This window comes from Megalops cyprinoides, chromosome 16 (genome assembly GCF_013368585.1).
Source record: "Megalops cyprinoides isolate fMegCyp1 chromosome 16, fMegCyp1.pri, whole genome shotgun sequence".
NCBI classification, from domain to species: domain Eukaryota; kingdom Metazoa; phylum Chordata; class Actinopteri; order Elopiformes; family Megalopidae; genus Megalops; species Megalops cyprinoides.
The window spans coordinates 23,911,701-23,929,665 of NC_050598.1; the positions used below are offsets into that span (position 1 = coordinate 23,911,701).

General features: G+C 42.0%; 1 protein-coding gene across 2 annotated transcripts in view; it reads right to left on the reverse strand.

Moving 5' to 3' along the window:
* diaph2 (diaphanous-related formin 2) overlaps positions 1-17,965 on the reverse strand; it is a 397,085-nt gene that overhangs the window by 367,505 nt on the left and 11,615 nt on the right. For both annotated transcript variants that reach the window (XM_036548047.1, XM_036548046.1), the window contains exons 3-5: positions 9,485-9,517; positions 7,769-7,945; positions 2,250-2,354 (exon numbers count right to left, since the gene is read on the reverse strand). In XM_036548047.1, the coding sequence (XP_036403940.1) occupies positions 2,250-2,354; positions 7,769-7,945; positions 9,485-9,517 (315 nt within the window). The remainder of the gene's footprint in view (positions 1-2,249; positions 2,355-7,768; positions 7,946-9,484; positions 9,518-17,965) is intronic.

Genomic DNA, 17,965 nt, shown 5'->3' on the forward strand with positions numbered 1-17,965 from the left:
TGTGTATGTATACACCTGACATGTTATAAAGGTAACACCAATAATGCATGTTTTCCTCCTGCTGGATGTCTGCTGTGTCTAACAGGTGACAGCTAAGAAGTGGCCTAATGTGTCAGAGCAGGACTGCTGAAGCACCCCAGCCGCAGAGATGGACAAGCCAACCGAGGAGTTGGAGACAGGAAGATCATACGTGTTTGTTTTCCCTGTATTATTTGCACTACAAACCTCCATTCCCAGATGCAATCTGCGCAGGTCTATGCAGACAGCATTAGGTGAAGATTAAGAGGGATAAAGGGATTCCTTGCTTTATTTAGTTGGATTTGGTGAGTAAGGGTGCGTGGGGGGGTGGTGTGGGGGGGTGGTGTGTGTGTGGGGGGGGTGGGGGTGTGTCTGAATTCAGAATTGAGGCTTCTCCACACTCCTGCTCCACCGCCCCCCTTTTCATAAGCGGCATGGAATTAAACCCAGAGCAGTGCGCTGTCAGATTCGATCTACTCGCACTGCTCCGCTGTCACTAGTGTGAATCGTAATGAGCCTGGCACTCCTGCCCATGAAAGGACAATGACCCAGGCAGGAGACAGACAGAGGGGAGAGGTTGCGTGTGAGAGAGAAGGTGCATATTAGTCCATTTTTTCCTGCAAAAAGGAGAACAATCTTTGCAGCAACCAGGCACATGAAGAATATCCATAACAGTGAGTCCAACTGACAGCACTCGTCTTTAGAAGAAGAAGAAGAAAAAAAACGCTAAAGTTAAGGAGCCACATATTAGTTGGGTAAGGACTCCATAGCACACCAGGAAGGTCCCTGCACTTCCCTCAAACCTTAGACCGCAGAGCAAACTGCATCATCTCAAGCTGTTAATATTTTCAGTCAGAAACAAATACATGTGAACCACATTCACAGTTCTGTCACAACTGACAACAGTGTGGTTAGCAACTGTTGCTATCCCTGTGCACATGCACTGCACTCACGCATAGCTCACGGGTAAATTCTGCTAAGGTGTGGGAGGAGCTGGCCACTTGCCAATCACATACACCAACCCCAGTAATTAGACACTGCGTTAAACATGAAGGGGTGGTGTGGGCAAAGTCATATCTTCAGATCCACTTTCCTACAAACCAAATAGATTGAGGAAAGAACAGTCAATAAAGATCCTCAAGTACTTGGATTTAAGAACATCTGAGGCTTTCAACCACTTTGCAGTCATATAGCATATTCTTGTTAGTTATTTGTGGTTCATGTCATGCAGAGTGTGCTCCGTAATCTTGTTCCCTGACTCATACGGAAAGAGCTAGCTGGAATATCAAAGAGGAAGCACACCCCCACCACCTCACTCTCCTGCATGGACAAAACATTGCCACTCTTGGCAAATACCAATTACAACACAGAAGCACGGCCCTTCCCCACAATACAGGGAGCTTATTCAACCTGCTCCTCATGCAAAAAGACCACCCACCAGACCATCCAATTGGTTACTGCTTATGATGTTAAAGAAGGCAGCCAAGTTGGTGAGAAACCTTTATTGCTAATTTAAATCCTCTCCTCCCAATAACCTGTGCTATTAATTTAAATGCCTTTAATATTTAATTTAGAATGCCATGCAAATCATAATGGGCCCTGTGAAGGACATCATTATCATTATCCATGATAATCATTATAATGGATAATAATATCAGTTAATTATCACAACAAATGAAATCAATAACAATGACGGTGATTCTAAAGGACAGCCGTGTCTAAACGGTCTAGGCAAAAACCACGTCTCTCTAGGGCTTACATGACTCTTCACCTGGATGATGTTAATGTTTCTATATACCCACTTCATGAAAGGGCCTATAAAGACTCACCCTGGAAATCCCGGGATTACCCCCTGAGCATCCCGGATTTGCAGCTTTTATTGGTTTATCATAATGAAAAAGTCATGTTTCAGATTACTGAATGCGGGGGGGGGGGGGGGGGGGGATATGTATCAAACTGTAATGATGATCCTTCGAATCAGGCATTTCAGAGTGCAATATAACAAAAGCAGTTTGATAAGCACCGCGGAAGGGAAAAATGAAAAAAGGGAAAAAAATAAAATAAAAGAGGCGGCAATCACAGATTTGGGCTTAGTGGGAAAGCAGAAAGCAGATCAGGTTAAGCTCATTATTCCACGCTGTCCTGGAGAATGTCATGTGTTCCATCCCCCGTGTCCCCCCAACGCTCTGACACCAAACGCACGCTACGGCTCGCGTGCCTTGCGTACTTACAGATTTGGCCGTGGCAGAGATGTACTGGACCACCATCTCCCGCTTGGTGCTCAGGTCCTTCCCCCGAAGCGGCGCCTTGCGCTCCTCGTTCAGGTTCATGTCCTCCTGTTAAACCAGATTAGACCACAGTTTGTGGGAGGAGAGAGACAGTACAAACAGTTTCCTTTTTTTCCCCCCCACAATCCTCCATGGTGTAAAAGGTACACAAGAAAGTGCAAGAAAGGCAAGCTGAGTGGTAATAATAACCACCGTTTCTCACATGCACACGCTCACACGTTCGCACATACACAGAAGTGCGGAAGAAACAGACACCTTACAGGGTGTCTTAACTCCTGCACCAGACGTTGAGAGACCAAACCTGCATAAACAACACTTTCAGGGTTTGACATTACATTCAAGATCATTTAAAAATAATCTGTATAATTTGTATATATATATATATATACACCTAGCAGAAGTCTGTGGGGGGGTAGTGTATCTGAGGGATTGGGAAGCTAGGAACTGGACAGGAAGGCATAACTTAAACAGGTGGGTAGAGGATGGCACGCAATGAGAATATCTGATTGGAATGGGGGGGGGGGGGTCTATGCTTATTAGCCTCACTCTCAGACAAAGAGACCTTCGGAAAAACACACAAGGAACATCTCCTTCAGTGCTGTGGGTGAAGTGGGTCCATGCTGCCCTCTAGTGTGAGAGCACGGAAGAGCACGGAAGAGCACAATCTTTTGTTATGTAGACAGGAATTTCACTGGCCATTTACCTGCAGTACTGTGTGAATGGCATATGGCACTGAGTGTTGCAGAGCAGGTACCGCCACTTTTCATTTGCATAAGGCTACTGCAGATGTAGAAATTTGATGGTTTGAACAGGCTATTAAATCAACTATGAACAGATTTCTTTCTTTTTTTTTTTGCATTTTTTCCCTTTAAATTATACACCCAAGAAATCCACACTGTTGAACCCTCATTATAATGAATGAGGAGGCAACAGCTTACATTTTCTGCCTTGCGCAGATGCAATGATGCTCTTACAAGTCAGTAAATACCTCCACTCTCACCGTGTCAGCTGGAAGAAATTAACATCGTTGCCTGATCAAGGAAAAAGATGAAAGTTTTATAAATGACATTTTTTTTCCTTTTGGACTGAAGGTATTTCAATTAATCTCTGAACTTTGTTAACTGGCTGGCTAATTGGCATTCAATAAACGAACTGAACTGTAGCGGTGAGAGAAATGCACACTGTCAGAGATGAACAGCAGGCCTGCAGGGCACTCATCAAGGAAAAACCAGAGAAAAAAACCCTTTCGTATTCTGTTAAAAATGATTTATGATCCATTATTAATTGCATCCTCATAGGTTTGGAGAGCACAATCCCGAGATACCCTAGCTGTCAGCTCTAGCTGAAAACATTCACTCAGGCACCCAAACACATGAATGGAGGAATATCTCTGAGGTGCAGAGGAGTTGTGTTGTCAAATGTTGCCTAATTTATCTGTTCATTTCTGTCATACAGCCATTCCAGCTCATCAGTTTCAGTTTTTTGAGGGGAGCCTGTGCTAGCCTGACAGACTATATCATTCTCTCATATTATAATCTCTCATATATCATTAATTATCGGAACATTTCTGTGGAAGGAGGCCGCATTGTGGTGAAGAGGATACTAAGAAGTAAGTTTTCGAACACAAGGCTACAAGTTCAAATCACCAAAGGGGCCCTTTCGATGTTCCCTTGAGACCGGTACCTAAACAGACCTGCTTCAGTAAGCATCCGGATATAGAAATCAATAACATATTGCTAAAAATGTAAGCTACAAAAGCTACCGTGGATAAAGGTGTCTACCAAGTAAATAACACATTGTTCCACTAATCCCTGTAAAAATGGCACTGCAAACAAAATGGCCATGGTGTATGTGTGTGTGTGTGTGTGTGTGTGTGTGTGTTATATATACATACAAACTAATTTCCCATTTAAAGTAAGTGTTCTCGTTGCATCTTACATATCCACAGTGCCTTAAAGATCTTATTAATGCAGGGGGCATCAGCCAGCTCACTTAGCAGTAACCTCACCTCACCCAAATCAGCATTCATGATGCTGCTTAAAGGACCTGAACGACAGAAGAAAAACGGTCTCTTCCAGATACACAAAAATAAAAAAAAAAATAAAAAAAACCTGAGAGAAATATGCAACTGTAATGATACAGGCTGTGGGCGCTGGCACTCCACCAGCCTCCATTTCTTTAGGTAATTAATGGAGATTCTCAGGTCTGTCTGAACAGAAAAGGAATATGGAAACCAGCCAAGGAAAAATAGCCTTTTTTCTGACTCAGTTTAATCTGTTAGAAATGGAAATCTGCTATAATCTGTGAGAAATTTTCTTCCACCGCACAAGTTTGAGTCATTTATTGTGAACCGCTCGGCAGGGAGCGGTATTCACTGCTCGCCTCGCTGGTAAAGACAACACCAAAACTATGGTGGGAACACGGGGGAGTAACGCAGAGGTTAGATGAGTCGATATGCAAATCCAGGCCCGCTTCCTCTACCTGTTTCTCTGGGAACGACTCCAGAGCGGCAGAGTGCTTTATTACGTGTTCCAACTGGGCACAAGTGCAGGACACTAAAGAAGGAGCACACACGGATCAAAGCCAGAGGATGCTCATTTTCCACACCCAGCGCGTGTAAATAATTGCCGTATTGCAGTTTATTGGGGATGCTTATTCGGTTGCCCCGTGTCGCTGCTGCTCTCCATCTGCCTTGCAGCCCAGTGCGGAGAGATGCTATCTAATTACAGCGCTGTAGCGCCATTTGATGCCACGCTGTCTGGAGGGTGCGCTGAGGAGAGGCGGGGCGGGGAGGTGCGGAAGCCCGGGCAGCAGACGCTACATGGCTTCTTCCCGTACTCTCCTGCCTTGGACTGGGAGCCATTCGTCTTGATATTAATGCAGAGGAGGGAAATGAAGCCACTTGCAGAATTACAATGTAAACTCGCACCTCTTTCTTTTTCGCAAGGCAACATTACCGCGCCATCAGGTGCCAATTCCTTCTGAAGGTTTCATCAGATTTCGCTACTGCTGTTTTATTTTAATACAGCTCCCAGAGCCCTGTATGACGTGAAGCAGGGAAGAATTACTCAGTGTGTGTGCCAAGAACACTGATCACACGTACGGAGGCTTGCATCAGGGGCATGAGTTTCAATCCTTTGGAACTGCTTTTCTCTGACTCCCTCATAATAATCTCAGACAACAGATGAGATTATCCTTTTTGCTACAATGAGTTTAGGTGCTTATAAGGCAACTATTTAAGGTAGTTGCATCTACTGTGGTAGACTTACAGATCACCAAAAAGACACTAGTACGAAAATTACAGAATACTTTTTTTGTTTGTTTTTGTTTCACAAAGACCGTCTTCATGACACCGCTCTGGTTTCAAATGCCATACAACCTACCACTCCTCCTCTTTACCATTCTGGTAAGACACAGTTAATTCATATCCCTGATAACTTAAGGTATAGCGCAAGTGGCATAAATAATTCAATATTTTTTTTTTGTTCTAATAACAGCTTATATTTAACTACGGGAAGCGTTTGTTGAGTCCTCTCAATTCTAAACAAACACTGTGCACATATAGCAAGGGTACCCTGAGCTGTCTGGTGTTTCTTATTTTTGTCTCCCGTTTTTAAAGCAAAGCATTTGGTGTGACATTTAGGGCTGTAAACATGTCTTGCCTGTCGCCTGTCACATCATAAATTGAACGACGAGTTTAATGTCACGCCATTTTGAGCACAGACATTGTAATTGAGCAGTGAGGTGAGTGACAGAGATGAGCACCGATGCAAGAAAGCACTGAATGATCCCCAGCACCACCAAGCAAACCCCAGCCTCTTACTGGCTTCAGCAGTAAACACTTTCCTAATAATATTGGCAGTGAACCAGATACAATTTAGTGCCTTCTTCAAAGAGATAAATAGAAGGTTTTCGCTGCATATCAGCCCTAAGCATTTTGAGTGCTAGTCTTTATCCAGCAAACAGCAACGAGGACAAGTCTTGACCTTAGAAAACAATTAGCACTTAGCAACAGCCCCAGAAATAACAGAAGGAGAAAGGGACATGAGTACTTTCGAGGATGGAAAGGCAAACTGATGGAAGCATTTTTCCATAATGTAATAATGAAAACTGGTATGTTAGCAGTGTTCATGTCTGGCATGTCTGGTGCCCCATGCATAATGGAGAGAAAGAGAGCATTAAGCTCAGCCTGCTCCACAAGAGGGCATTGTTCAGCAACATCGCCGCACAGGACACTTCTTTGTTATCGAAACATGTCCCAACTGTCAGGCCACGCCCTTAAAGTCTCGATGACTCCAGAAACAGTGTCTGTTCATTTCAAGGCATTAGAACAGAGAACACAAACAACATCACGGCGGTGAGCCGATTCATCAATATTTTCAGTGCCAATGAAATGAGCTAATCATTGCCCTGATGAACAAAACCTCTTCACTGAAACAATGTGATTGGCTAACCTTTGCCCTGTAAATTGTGACCTAATGATTAGACTGTTTTTGACCACCTTGATACATGTTTTAATCATTAAATGGGTCTGGAGAGAGCAGCAAAATTTAGAAGTGCAGAGCCAGAAGTTGTGGACTCTTGGAGCTTGGAGCTTAGCATGGAAGCGGTCATATGATTTAAGCTTCTGCTGGTTATCTTCTGTTGGTTTAATAAGTTTCCATCAGCAGCTCAATACAATTCTACAGTCACTCACACAGATTAGCAAGCCCCCCGATAATATAAAGCCAATGTTTTCCAGCCAGAAGAGTCACCAGTGAATAGTGCATGGGTCAGCATTACCTGCACGTCTCCCCTTTGAATACCAGGCCTGAATCTACTGAATCCAGAGTAGTGCTGCTGACAGAATGAAGTAGAAACTGGACTGTTTTAGTGGACAAAGATTCCAAGCAACCACAATAGTGTGCCCTTTGCTCTGGGCTCCAATGTGGGGGGCTGGATCTTGCACAACAGATGCTGAAAGCCATGCTGTGCTACTTGCAGATTATATAGCAAGCACCACAAAATTAGAAGCGGGCAAGAGCAGAAGGCAGTCTCAAACATCAAACAGTCAAGTGCTGTTTACCACAACCTATGGAGTGGCAGACTATAGAATGATGCACTGTCCAGGTGAGAGCAGCATAAAAGCCATCCTGTTCATTTCGTGCACTTTTATATTCGCACTAATCCATCATCCACGGCCTCCATGTCCGAACCTAATGGTACCATTATGATACCGGTTTGCGGCTATCTTGAGATGGCACATTTACATTAGCTGATACAATCATACTCGTGAGTGCTGACATCTGATGGCCAAACATCAAAAGAGGCCCAGGAAGAGTTCATTATCCATCCAGAGAGTGGGGGAAAAGTTTTTAGCATAACCCTCCACATGGCGAGAGGAGTCACTGCTGATTAAAGCCTGGAAGAGGAGTGCGCCAATACAGAGTGGGGGGAAAAAAAAGGGGGGAGCGGGGCTTTACCATCATCTTCTCGAAGAGGTCTACGATCTCCTTCTCCGAGAGGTTCATGGAGCGGTCGTCGAAGAGCGGCTGCGGAACGGGCAGCTCCACCTGCGTGGACTGGGGGTCCGTGGGGTGCTGGATGAGGAGCTTCTCCTTCTTTGTGCCCGTCTTCCTAAAACTGGTGATCCTGTCACGCTGGGGAGGGACGACACCAAGAGCCAATGACACACGGTCCATATTCACTGAGGCAAACAGGAAGTGAGAGTCTGACTAGGCCCGACGTTTACATGACAGGCATCCATGTAGGTGTTAAAGTGTCGCATTACATTACTCCTACAACAGCAATGTTCAAAATCCTTCAGCCGTTAATTAGTCATTTACTGTTGATTTACTGTTACTGTCCTTACATTAACCATGAATATACAACCTCTTATCATTAAACATTTACTATCTGAAACAATGTTGTAAACAGGGAATAACCTGCCTTTAACTCACCTGTGCTCTTACCTGTGTTCTTACCACCGTTGTCAAAATTCCTGGATGTAACATGTAAGTGATATATGCACACCAACAGCTACTTTGGTGCTTAAGTGCTGCACTGCCAGAGTTTTCAGCAAGTTATACAATGTTCACGAGCATAGAGGAAGTAGTAGAAATAATGTTAACTAGTTGGAAGCAATGCACAGCTACAGCAACACTGATCAGTACAAGGGAAACCGTAAGTGTTGTCATTCTGCTTCTCACTCGGGTACCAGGTCAGAGAGAGTCCGCAGAAACCATGCATGGGTCACTGTTAGTATTCATTGAAAAAAGTAGGCTTAGGAGTCATGCTGTGCAAATGAATGTCCATTCAGTTGAAATGGAAGAAAAAAAAATACATGTAAAAAACAAACAAAAAAAAATAAATAATCAAAGATGGCACACACTGCTGAAGACTGAAGTATTTGTGGAAAGGTGAATGAAGGCTAAAGCCTGTCCAACCTGAACATGCAAAATTGCAGTTACAATGCCTGCCCGAATTTTATTTACTTTTACTATATTACTGTTTTTGCCACTGGAAAACCAGGGGTACTGACTGTTTCAAAGGGACTATACCAGCAAGTCTGGATGAGTTCTCATTATGAGCTCTCTTCAAAAGATGCTCCCAGCCACTAACTAACAATTACAACAGGGGTCTTTTTTCCCCAGATTTTTCATGATAAACAACAAAATGGCTGTCATGGATATGAGGGCAATCATTTATCAAATTTCATCCCTAGCATTCATTATTATGAATAACAAGATTTAAGAGTTCCAATGCAAAGGAGATGTCAGGTCAACTTGCAGTCAAAAAACGTTGATTTCCCTTTATTCTCTTGTTGCGAGTTAAATGCGACTAGCTATCCACTGAAAGCAGACAGTCGTTTTCCAGTTCCTATGAGTTCAAATTAATATCCTGCGAGAAAAGCAGGCTGGCCAACAATAATGACATTGACTTATTATATCTAATTAATTATGAGAATTGACTCTTTTTCCCATTTTATTCATAATTTCATACAATAGATGTAGGTATGCTATAGAGGCTGGTATTGAAAACAAGAAAGCGCAAGGAAAAATATCACTGGGCCTATAATATCCTCAAGCATTCACATATCCACAAATATTTCAAATTTTTTAAAATGTTCCATGCAGTCTTCAAGACAAAGAGAAGATAAAAAAAATGCTGTAATCTTATGACAAAACAGGACACCTTACCATGTCATCAGCCAATGTTTTAATGTGTATGTTCTGCAGAAGGGAAGGGACAAATGAGATCCAACTTAAACAACAGACCCATGTTGTGTATGCTTTGAGTGTGTGCATCCAGTACACACACTGCACACAAGCTCGCAGAATGACATGACACACTCATGCAAAGATGAAGGGACATCCCAAACACCCATGTGAACCTGCACACACATGTATGATAACCAGCAGTTCCCGCACACCAGCAAGAGGAGTAGCCTGAAAGACCCTGATCTAGGTTACATCCGCACTCATGTCTCATATTGACATCCTAATCTAGTTAACACAAGATCCATACGACCACAGAGATTCTATTATTATCATCAGATATTCAGCGTCTGTGTTTCTTCCATCCTCCATCAGGGAGAGGTTGGTAACAGGAGGTTTCGGGTGCTGTCTAAATTCCTGTGCTAGCTACGAGTGTTCCGTTTTAGGCCATGCCCCTTCTAGAATGTTCATATGAGCCAGCAAACATTTATAGCTTCAAATGAACAGGCAGAATTTTCAAAATGGAGTTGATACCTGGTCATGACAGAAGAAACATCTGTAATGCAATACCCTCATGCCCTTTTAACATCTTTCTTGCAAAAACCCATTGTTATTCCTCAAGACCACTTGGAGCAAGATCAGATCAGCATTTTATAATAAAAACTATTAATAAAACACTATTAAATGAGAATACAACATAAGGGCATTTCAAAGCTGGCTGAGAATCTAGATACCAAACTACCTAAATACTAGGTAGTGTAGCATAGTGGTTAAGGAGCAAGACTTGTAACTGAAAGGCTGCTGGTTCAATTCCCCATTTGGGTGCTGCTGCAGTACCCTTGGGCAAGATACTTAGCCCACAATTGCCTCAGAAAATATCTAGCTGCAAAATGGATAACATTGTTTAAAAAAAAAAAAAACTAACTGAAACATAAGTCACTCTAGATAAGAGCGCCTGCTAAATGCCATTAATGTAACATAATGTAACCACCCTGTCACTACCTAAAGTGATCATGACCATTGTCAGAAGTATTTTTCACACGAGAGAAATCCTACAGAGCATAGCAGCTGGCTTTAAATATCAGAACAACTTTATACTGGGCTTATAATTATTAAAACTGCACAAATGCAGTTATATAGTGCAAATCATTTTACAGCAACTACATGATGAGATACAGGATGTGTACAGGACACATTTGTTTCTGAATATTGTGTGTATGGGGTGTTTTTTGGTGTCATCAGAGTCTCTATTCGGTTTTCACTTCAACATTCAGGCAAGTCACTTGTGCTGCATTCAGAGCATAGAGTCAGTGCTTCCCAATTACAATAAATATGACCGTTATGGTGAAATCCAGGGACACCTGTCGCTGTCTAAGGCCAGAGGTATGCGCCAAAGGATAAAGGGAAAGAGAACACATAACCCCTGGTACCTACACTCATTTCTAGATTTTCAAAGGTGCTACATTTCTTAGTTTAGGAGCACCTGCGTTTTTCAATCAAAAGTGTAACAAAGTCCTGCTCCAGGTACTACGCAACTCCATACTGTTACCCCCTTTATCCCATTTATTTTTCCAATAAGTGGTTTATGAAACAGGTGCATCAAAGTGATGTTTTTCTTCTCAAGGGGCAGCATTCTTTTTCCACTTTGGAAAAGTTCTGATCAGCTTCAAGACCTGTGAACATCAAGCTGACGTCATTCAAACCACATGAGGGCAGAGTCAAAATGATCCTGATGACCACTGAGGAGGGATTGAAGCTAAAGGCAGGTCAGACCCAAAGTATACAACCCAGCCCCTCTTAGGTTCTGGGATCCTAGAGCATCAGCCTCAAAGCACTGGTATTGCGTTTAGGCCACATATGAATAATGTGGACCATGTTGATCTCTCTCTTACTCAGGACGATGGTTGCTTCAGCTTAAGGGTATTTCTGAATCACTTTCACAATTCACAACTGTGTATAACATTGTATAGCAATTAAAATATAAAAATGATTAGAAAATGTGTACAAATATTTTTTAATTAACAAAACTGAATACCATTTCTGTTCATTTTACAGGATTAAAGAGAAGCAATCAATTTACTGCATAGTTCATTATCTAGCTAACACTGCACAGAGGCAATTTTTCACATAACAATTAGGTTACATACCTTCTGGGCTTCATTGGTTTATTAAAATCCAAATCGCTTTTCAATATAATAAATGTTTGCAGCAAGAACAAATGCCTCTCTCACAATATTAAATAATGTCCTGCACAAACCCCCTCTAAAAATACAACTTTGACTGAACAGAGGTCAAAATGTTTTTCATGGCGATTTTAGAGGCAATTCACATCCTTAAAGGTTAGTTTGAGGACAAGGTACCCAGAGTGATTCTGCGTACTGTTCTGAATTTAAATTTGCCCAGATCCAACCGAGTTCCATTTGGCATTCTCAAGCCTGCACAACAAATTTGCCAGTACACAGCTGGTACTTTACAAGAGCTTCCCAGGTCAGCCATTATGCCCCTGATGTAGAACAGCTCTGCACACAAAAGATTCAAACCCTCTACGGCAAGTATTGGCATTACAGTAGTCCATTTCCATTCTGTGCCGAACAGTATTCCTTAAAATAGCGCACTGCATAAACAGAATGTAAAAAGAAACACACCTACTACCACCAGGGGGCACACAACATGTCACTTTCACAGAACATACTTGTACACTGTAAGGTTAAGTGTCACTTCAAGAGCTACTGTTGCCATTTTGCAAAATTATGTTATTGCTTGGTTGTAAGACGACAGACCCTGGTGCTGTCAACATCTTCTTTTCATTATACAGCCATCATCATTAATAGGTTTTCAACAGGTTTTTGAAATGGTGTATGTCCACGTATTAACCACAGTGCCTAAAGTGTCCGATTTTTATTTTTCAGTTTAATTTTCTGTTTAAATGCAATTTTTAAGTAAAGTATAGCCTATTTTATCAAGCCACTAACTGTTTTAGTTATAATGTGCAGGAATTTTCTTTTTGGTCTGTCTGAAAGAGTTTTGAAAAATTAACACTTATTAATGATTAACAAGAAAAAATTCAATGCTGACAAGCCCAAAGGATTTTTGGAAAGGGTTTGGCCCGAGTGGCTACTGTGGACCCCTTTAAGAAATGGCACCAAACAATTCAAAAACTGAATATTTCTAAGGCCATACCATTCCTGGAACCAGACCATTCCTCCCACGCTTTTTACACAATTACGCCATCTGTTCATAAAGAAACCCCTGCTCATTTAATGGTAATTGCAGGAAGAATGGATGACAAAGTACCTGCGTAAAGCTGCTGCTTGAAATGCTTACAAGAAAATCAGGTTTCACTTTAATTAGTTCTAATTAATAGCAAACAAAGGATCACTTGGAGCCCAGCTTTCTTGGCAAAGACCACCATGCAACCATGTGCTGCAAACGATTGTTGGCAACCTAATGTCACTCTTCCCAGGATGCTGAGCGCCTCAGCCTGCCAACTGTTCCAATCAATTTGAGTCAGAGTTTATCTGCATTTCTCACAATTGTATTTCCATTTTAGGCAGAAAAAGTGAGGAATTTTAAATGGTGGGACATGTTAATTAAGAAAATACTTCCAAGTATAAGTCATTTAACCTGTGAAAAGAATTATTTTCAATATAATTAAGCTGCATAGTGTGAATTTAATCTTTTCCAAAAAAGTTTTTACCCAAAAAAAAGGTCTTAGAAGAATACACACAGACAGGAAAAAGTCTTTGTGATACCCTGGGCACACCCTGACTTGACTCAAACAAAATTAAGTTGTTTTTTTTAAAAACCAGTGAGCTGACGTTTAGGAGCACTGAACCACAGGTCCGATGGAATGGTGGTTGTTTGGTCAGTTCCCTGCATCAGGAACTGTCTGTTTCACTGTGCCAGCAGGAAAAAAAGAGAGAAACACATGGGCAAGATGACAGGGCCACTCAACCCATCAAGGCCCAGTTCCAGACAGAGCAGCTCTGCCCCATACTGCTACCGCTGGTAGACGCTCGCCAATGTGGCCGACGTTGTCAGGTTGATACTGCCAGGTTAGACATTCTCTTTGTGTACTCTGGCAGGTCTGTGACAATATCAGCTGGCAGACTGGACAGAGTGACTGTGCTCTAGTATTGGTTTTAACGGCCCTCGCATCAAAAACAAAAGATCGCATGAACTACTGCCAATATATGCAGGTACCATTTGATCTATGGACTTACAGTGTGACATTGGGACTGGAAAGCATAGAGATTGCCATGTTAGGTGTCCTTTGTAGTGATACTGGTTGCCACCTTCATCTCTTCGACCAAATTCAACCCAGTTGAAAAACATGCATTACAAAAGTTTACCCTATGTAAACTTTACCATCTGCTAAATCATAATTATAATTATCATAATTATCACTATTAATGGTGCAATGTAATTACAGTAGTGGCATTGTGGTGCCATGATTACGCACACACTTTACCAGTCAATCTTATAAAGAAACTGACTATTAGTAAAATAGCAGCAAAAATAACCTTTATAATCAAATACAGAGAGGAACTAAAACTGAAGTGGTGCAACAGCACCGTAAGTGTTGCATTCATCCCTTCTATTCACTCGAAATAAAATACACATCGTTTGCCTCCACACTCCTGTGGAGTACATTTTAGGTTGTATTCACTCAAATGAACAAGAGAGTAGAAACAGCCACCCAGCTGTGTATGGCTGCCTTAACAGCCACCCAGATAATGCTGATCTAATCTCTCTTGTGATGTTTAGAACAGGCGTGCTTCCCCATGACTGGGCCCCTCCCAGGGAGGGCTGTGAACATGGCCCTGTCCCTCAGCGAGAACCTTATCCAAACAGCACCCCTCTCCAGCCTCCCGCTGGCCCGTCTGCTCGCCTCCGTGCCGCACGCTACGCCCCAGCCCCAGATATGCTTTCATACAGCTGATCAGAGAGGGGGCTTAATCCCTGTGTGACCCAATTACCGTCAACTACATGAGGCCCACAGCGAAGCCTGGGCCTCTCCTCTCTACATCCCCAAGCTTTACTGAACCCGCCATAACCAGAAGCCCACCTCGGAGGGCAATGCAGGCCAACCAGGCAGTGAGCAGTGCACCAGAGAAAGGAGCGCTAAGGATGCTACCTCTCACTGATCTCAGTGATGTACAGTAGCTCTCTACACAAGACTATCAGTTTCTCACTGTTTACAGTAGTGATAAGGCTTGGATAATCAAGTAATGTTTACAGTCACAATGTTTATGTACAGTAAACATCTTAATCTCACTAAGAGGTAATCATGGTGTCAGCCATGACTTAATATTGTTTATTAGGTTATGTGATTTTCTTTCCTGGAAAAGGCCCCACTGTCAAGTTTTATTAGATGAAATTATGGTTTAAATTTGTTTACAGAGTGCAAAGGCTAACTCTGCTTCTCCACGCGGTGTGGAGTTTGTGAGGCTCATAACTTAAAAAAAAAACTAAATGTATCAAAAATCTTAAGCATTTCCAGAGTGCATCATCCAATGAGAAGCCTCACACCCTCTTAAATCAAGAATTCTTTAACTACAGGTAAACAATTATCAGCAGGATTTGTTGTGAAAATGGTAATAAGATTTAGATGTGATAATATGAAATATATGTGATAATATGTATCAATTTGTTTGCCATAGATAAAGGCTTAATTAGCCCACATACCATGTGTTTCGCTAGCAGAACAGTACTGCTACGGTACAATATCAGTTCTCCTTCTCAAAACCACCCTTGAGGAGCAAAACTTGCGCCTTACCATATACAGAGTAAAAAATCTTTTATACATATTTTGACAAAAAATTATCTAAATTTAGAGATTCCACAAAGAGCTTTGCTTAATTAACCAAGACTATTCTTACGTGAAACTAGACAGTCACAGGCACACTGGTGCACCAAAAAATAGAAAAATCACCACCATTTACTGTGCAAACCTCAAATATTTTAAACTTGCATGTTTACAGATCTACAACATCTTGATTTTAAAGCATTTTAAACTCTCAACAACCTCAGCTGAGACTGGAAGCAATTCAGCCCCTCCCAAAGCAGAAAACTGTCCCCCCCCTGTGTGGACTGTTCAGTTCGCCTCTCTCGCAGCATTCATTCACACAGTAACTGCGGACAGCTATTCCAAAACTTGTTATTCTCTTGTTTAGAATGGCTTGTTTTCATTTTTGCTAATCTAATCCAAGCAAAAACAGGCAGGCATTTAGAGAGTTTCACAAATAGGCATTCAGGAATTCTTACATAAACAAGCTATGCTGCACAGGAAATACCTGCAGATCAAAAACCATTTCAAGAGTGCAATATCCGCAACATACTGGCCCTGGCGCACACAACACTTTCCTTAGGGAATTACATGGAAACAACATACTCTATTGGGACATACATAATAAGCATCCAAGCCAAAACTTAACCCCTCACACAAATATATGTACAGACAACAAGGAGTTCTTCAGAGGGAGTACACTGGTACACCAGAGTCCTATGATGCATACAGGTGATTGTTTCCTAAAACAGTGGGTATTACTTTATGTCTGAAGCAGGGGTAAGCTTAAGTACACAAAATATAACAAGTGCTTAAACATTACAAACACTACACTTCATTACCAAAACTATTATGCTATTAGGTCAGCAAAAAAGTAGAGGACAGTCAATTCAACGTTTTCTTTTTCTAATAAGAATTTCTTAAGTTATCTATAGCAATAACAAATGTCTTTGTGGGTTTCACCACTTTGGTCTGCAGCCCAAAACCAGAGCCTAATTCATTATTAATTTGCTTGAGAGCAGGGTCAGCTAAATCACTGAAATGCACAACTGTTTGACAATATTTTGGTAAAACAGGTAACAGGGGGTATCAAGTGGTTTATAATACTAAAGCATTTCATGCGCAGGCTGAGTCCTGCAGCCGTGGCATTTACGGACAATGACCGGGAGCCCGCATCAGCAAGACAAACTGGCTTCGTTCAGCTAGGGAAAGGGCTGGGGAGGTTGGCCAAGTTTCCCCCACCACTCTGCAGTCCGTACCCTGCGATTTGCATAGGCACGTACGAGTTACTCAGATAACATCAGAGCAGTAGGCACGCATGTGTATCGGAGGATTGCAGACACCTTACCCTGTACTCCTACGTGGTGGTGACAAGCATAAACACATCGGCAACTACCAAATTTGGGTGGAAAAATAGGGCAAATACCAAAAAAAAAAAAAAAAAAAAAAAAAGATGGAGAGGAAGTTTGCATCAACAGCTGGCAAACCACTAGAACTCCAGTTCCATGCAACATTACAAAAATACAATAATCCTTTGGGACTTGGTTCTTGACCTATTCATGGAAGAAAAATCCTTCTCACATGCTCCTCGTGCTCTTGTGTGACCCTCCACTCTGTCTCCCCATCTAACTAAATTACACTGCCACAACATTGTGTTTTAATAGTTTAGAAAGTTTGGACTCTCTATTCAGACACAGTTTTGAGCTCCCTGAGACAAACTTAACTCCAATTTTGGTCAGCATTCTTCGCTATATATTAGGCTAGTGGTATAACGGTATGATCCGCGATCCTTCAAACATGCTTGCTGTGAAGTGGCGCGAAATTCGCGCGTCCGTTTTTCAGGCAAGCGATCAAACCGGCGCGAGGAAAGCGATTCGCGTTCGGTTAAAACGCAGCTTGAAGGTCTTTACACATACTTAGGGGGACGCGAAAAAACGATACGAAACTGCGAAAAAATATCGTTGACCAATTTAGCGCAACATTAATATTCACATTAAACGCGATGCGATTATGCGAGCATTCCACAAAAATAACCGCCTGACGATGGAGTCGTCAAGTGACGATGAGCTGGTGCTTATTCTTTTACAAAATAAAAGTTAAAAAAAAAAGATAAAAAAAATTTTGGGTACATCTTATCCTGAGAAGTAGGCGAGAACGCGGGGCGTTTCACTGTTTGGTTCAGCAGTTAAAACTCTATCACGGCCGCTTTCGGACCTACTTCACAGGCTACGAACCATGGACTGTACACCCACCGTTTGCCGAGCTCCTCTCCTACTTTTTTGCCAGACATAGTCTTTAAAGTCGTTACCTTTATCATTTTTTGTTGCCCTTCAAACAGCGCCGCGTTTTGAGACCAAAAAAAGAATAAAAGACTCTGTCATGCCTGCAGCAGTGTGACGTTTTTACAACCTACGCCTTGATTGGTTGAATGCGTTCAATTGGCGGACGGAATGTTAGAAAAATCTCTACGTGGCTCTGGAAAAATCGAGCCTGTTGCGGAAAAACTAAACGTAGCTTTTTCGCACACGAACATTCGTCTTTGACGTGAAAGAGTTCATTCACAGGATAGACGTTCTAAAACATATATTGTCGCACGAAAATATCGTAACGACAAATCGCGCTGTATGTGTAAAGACCTTAATAGTTTTAATTAATACTCAGATGGGTATACACAT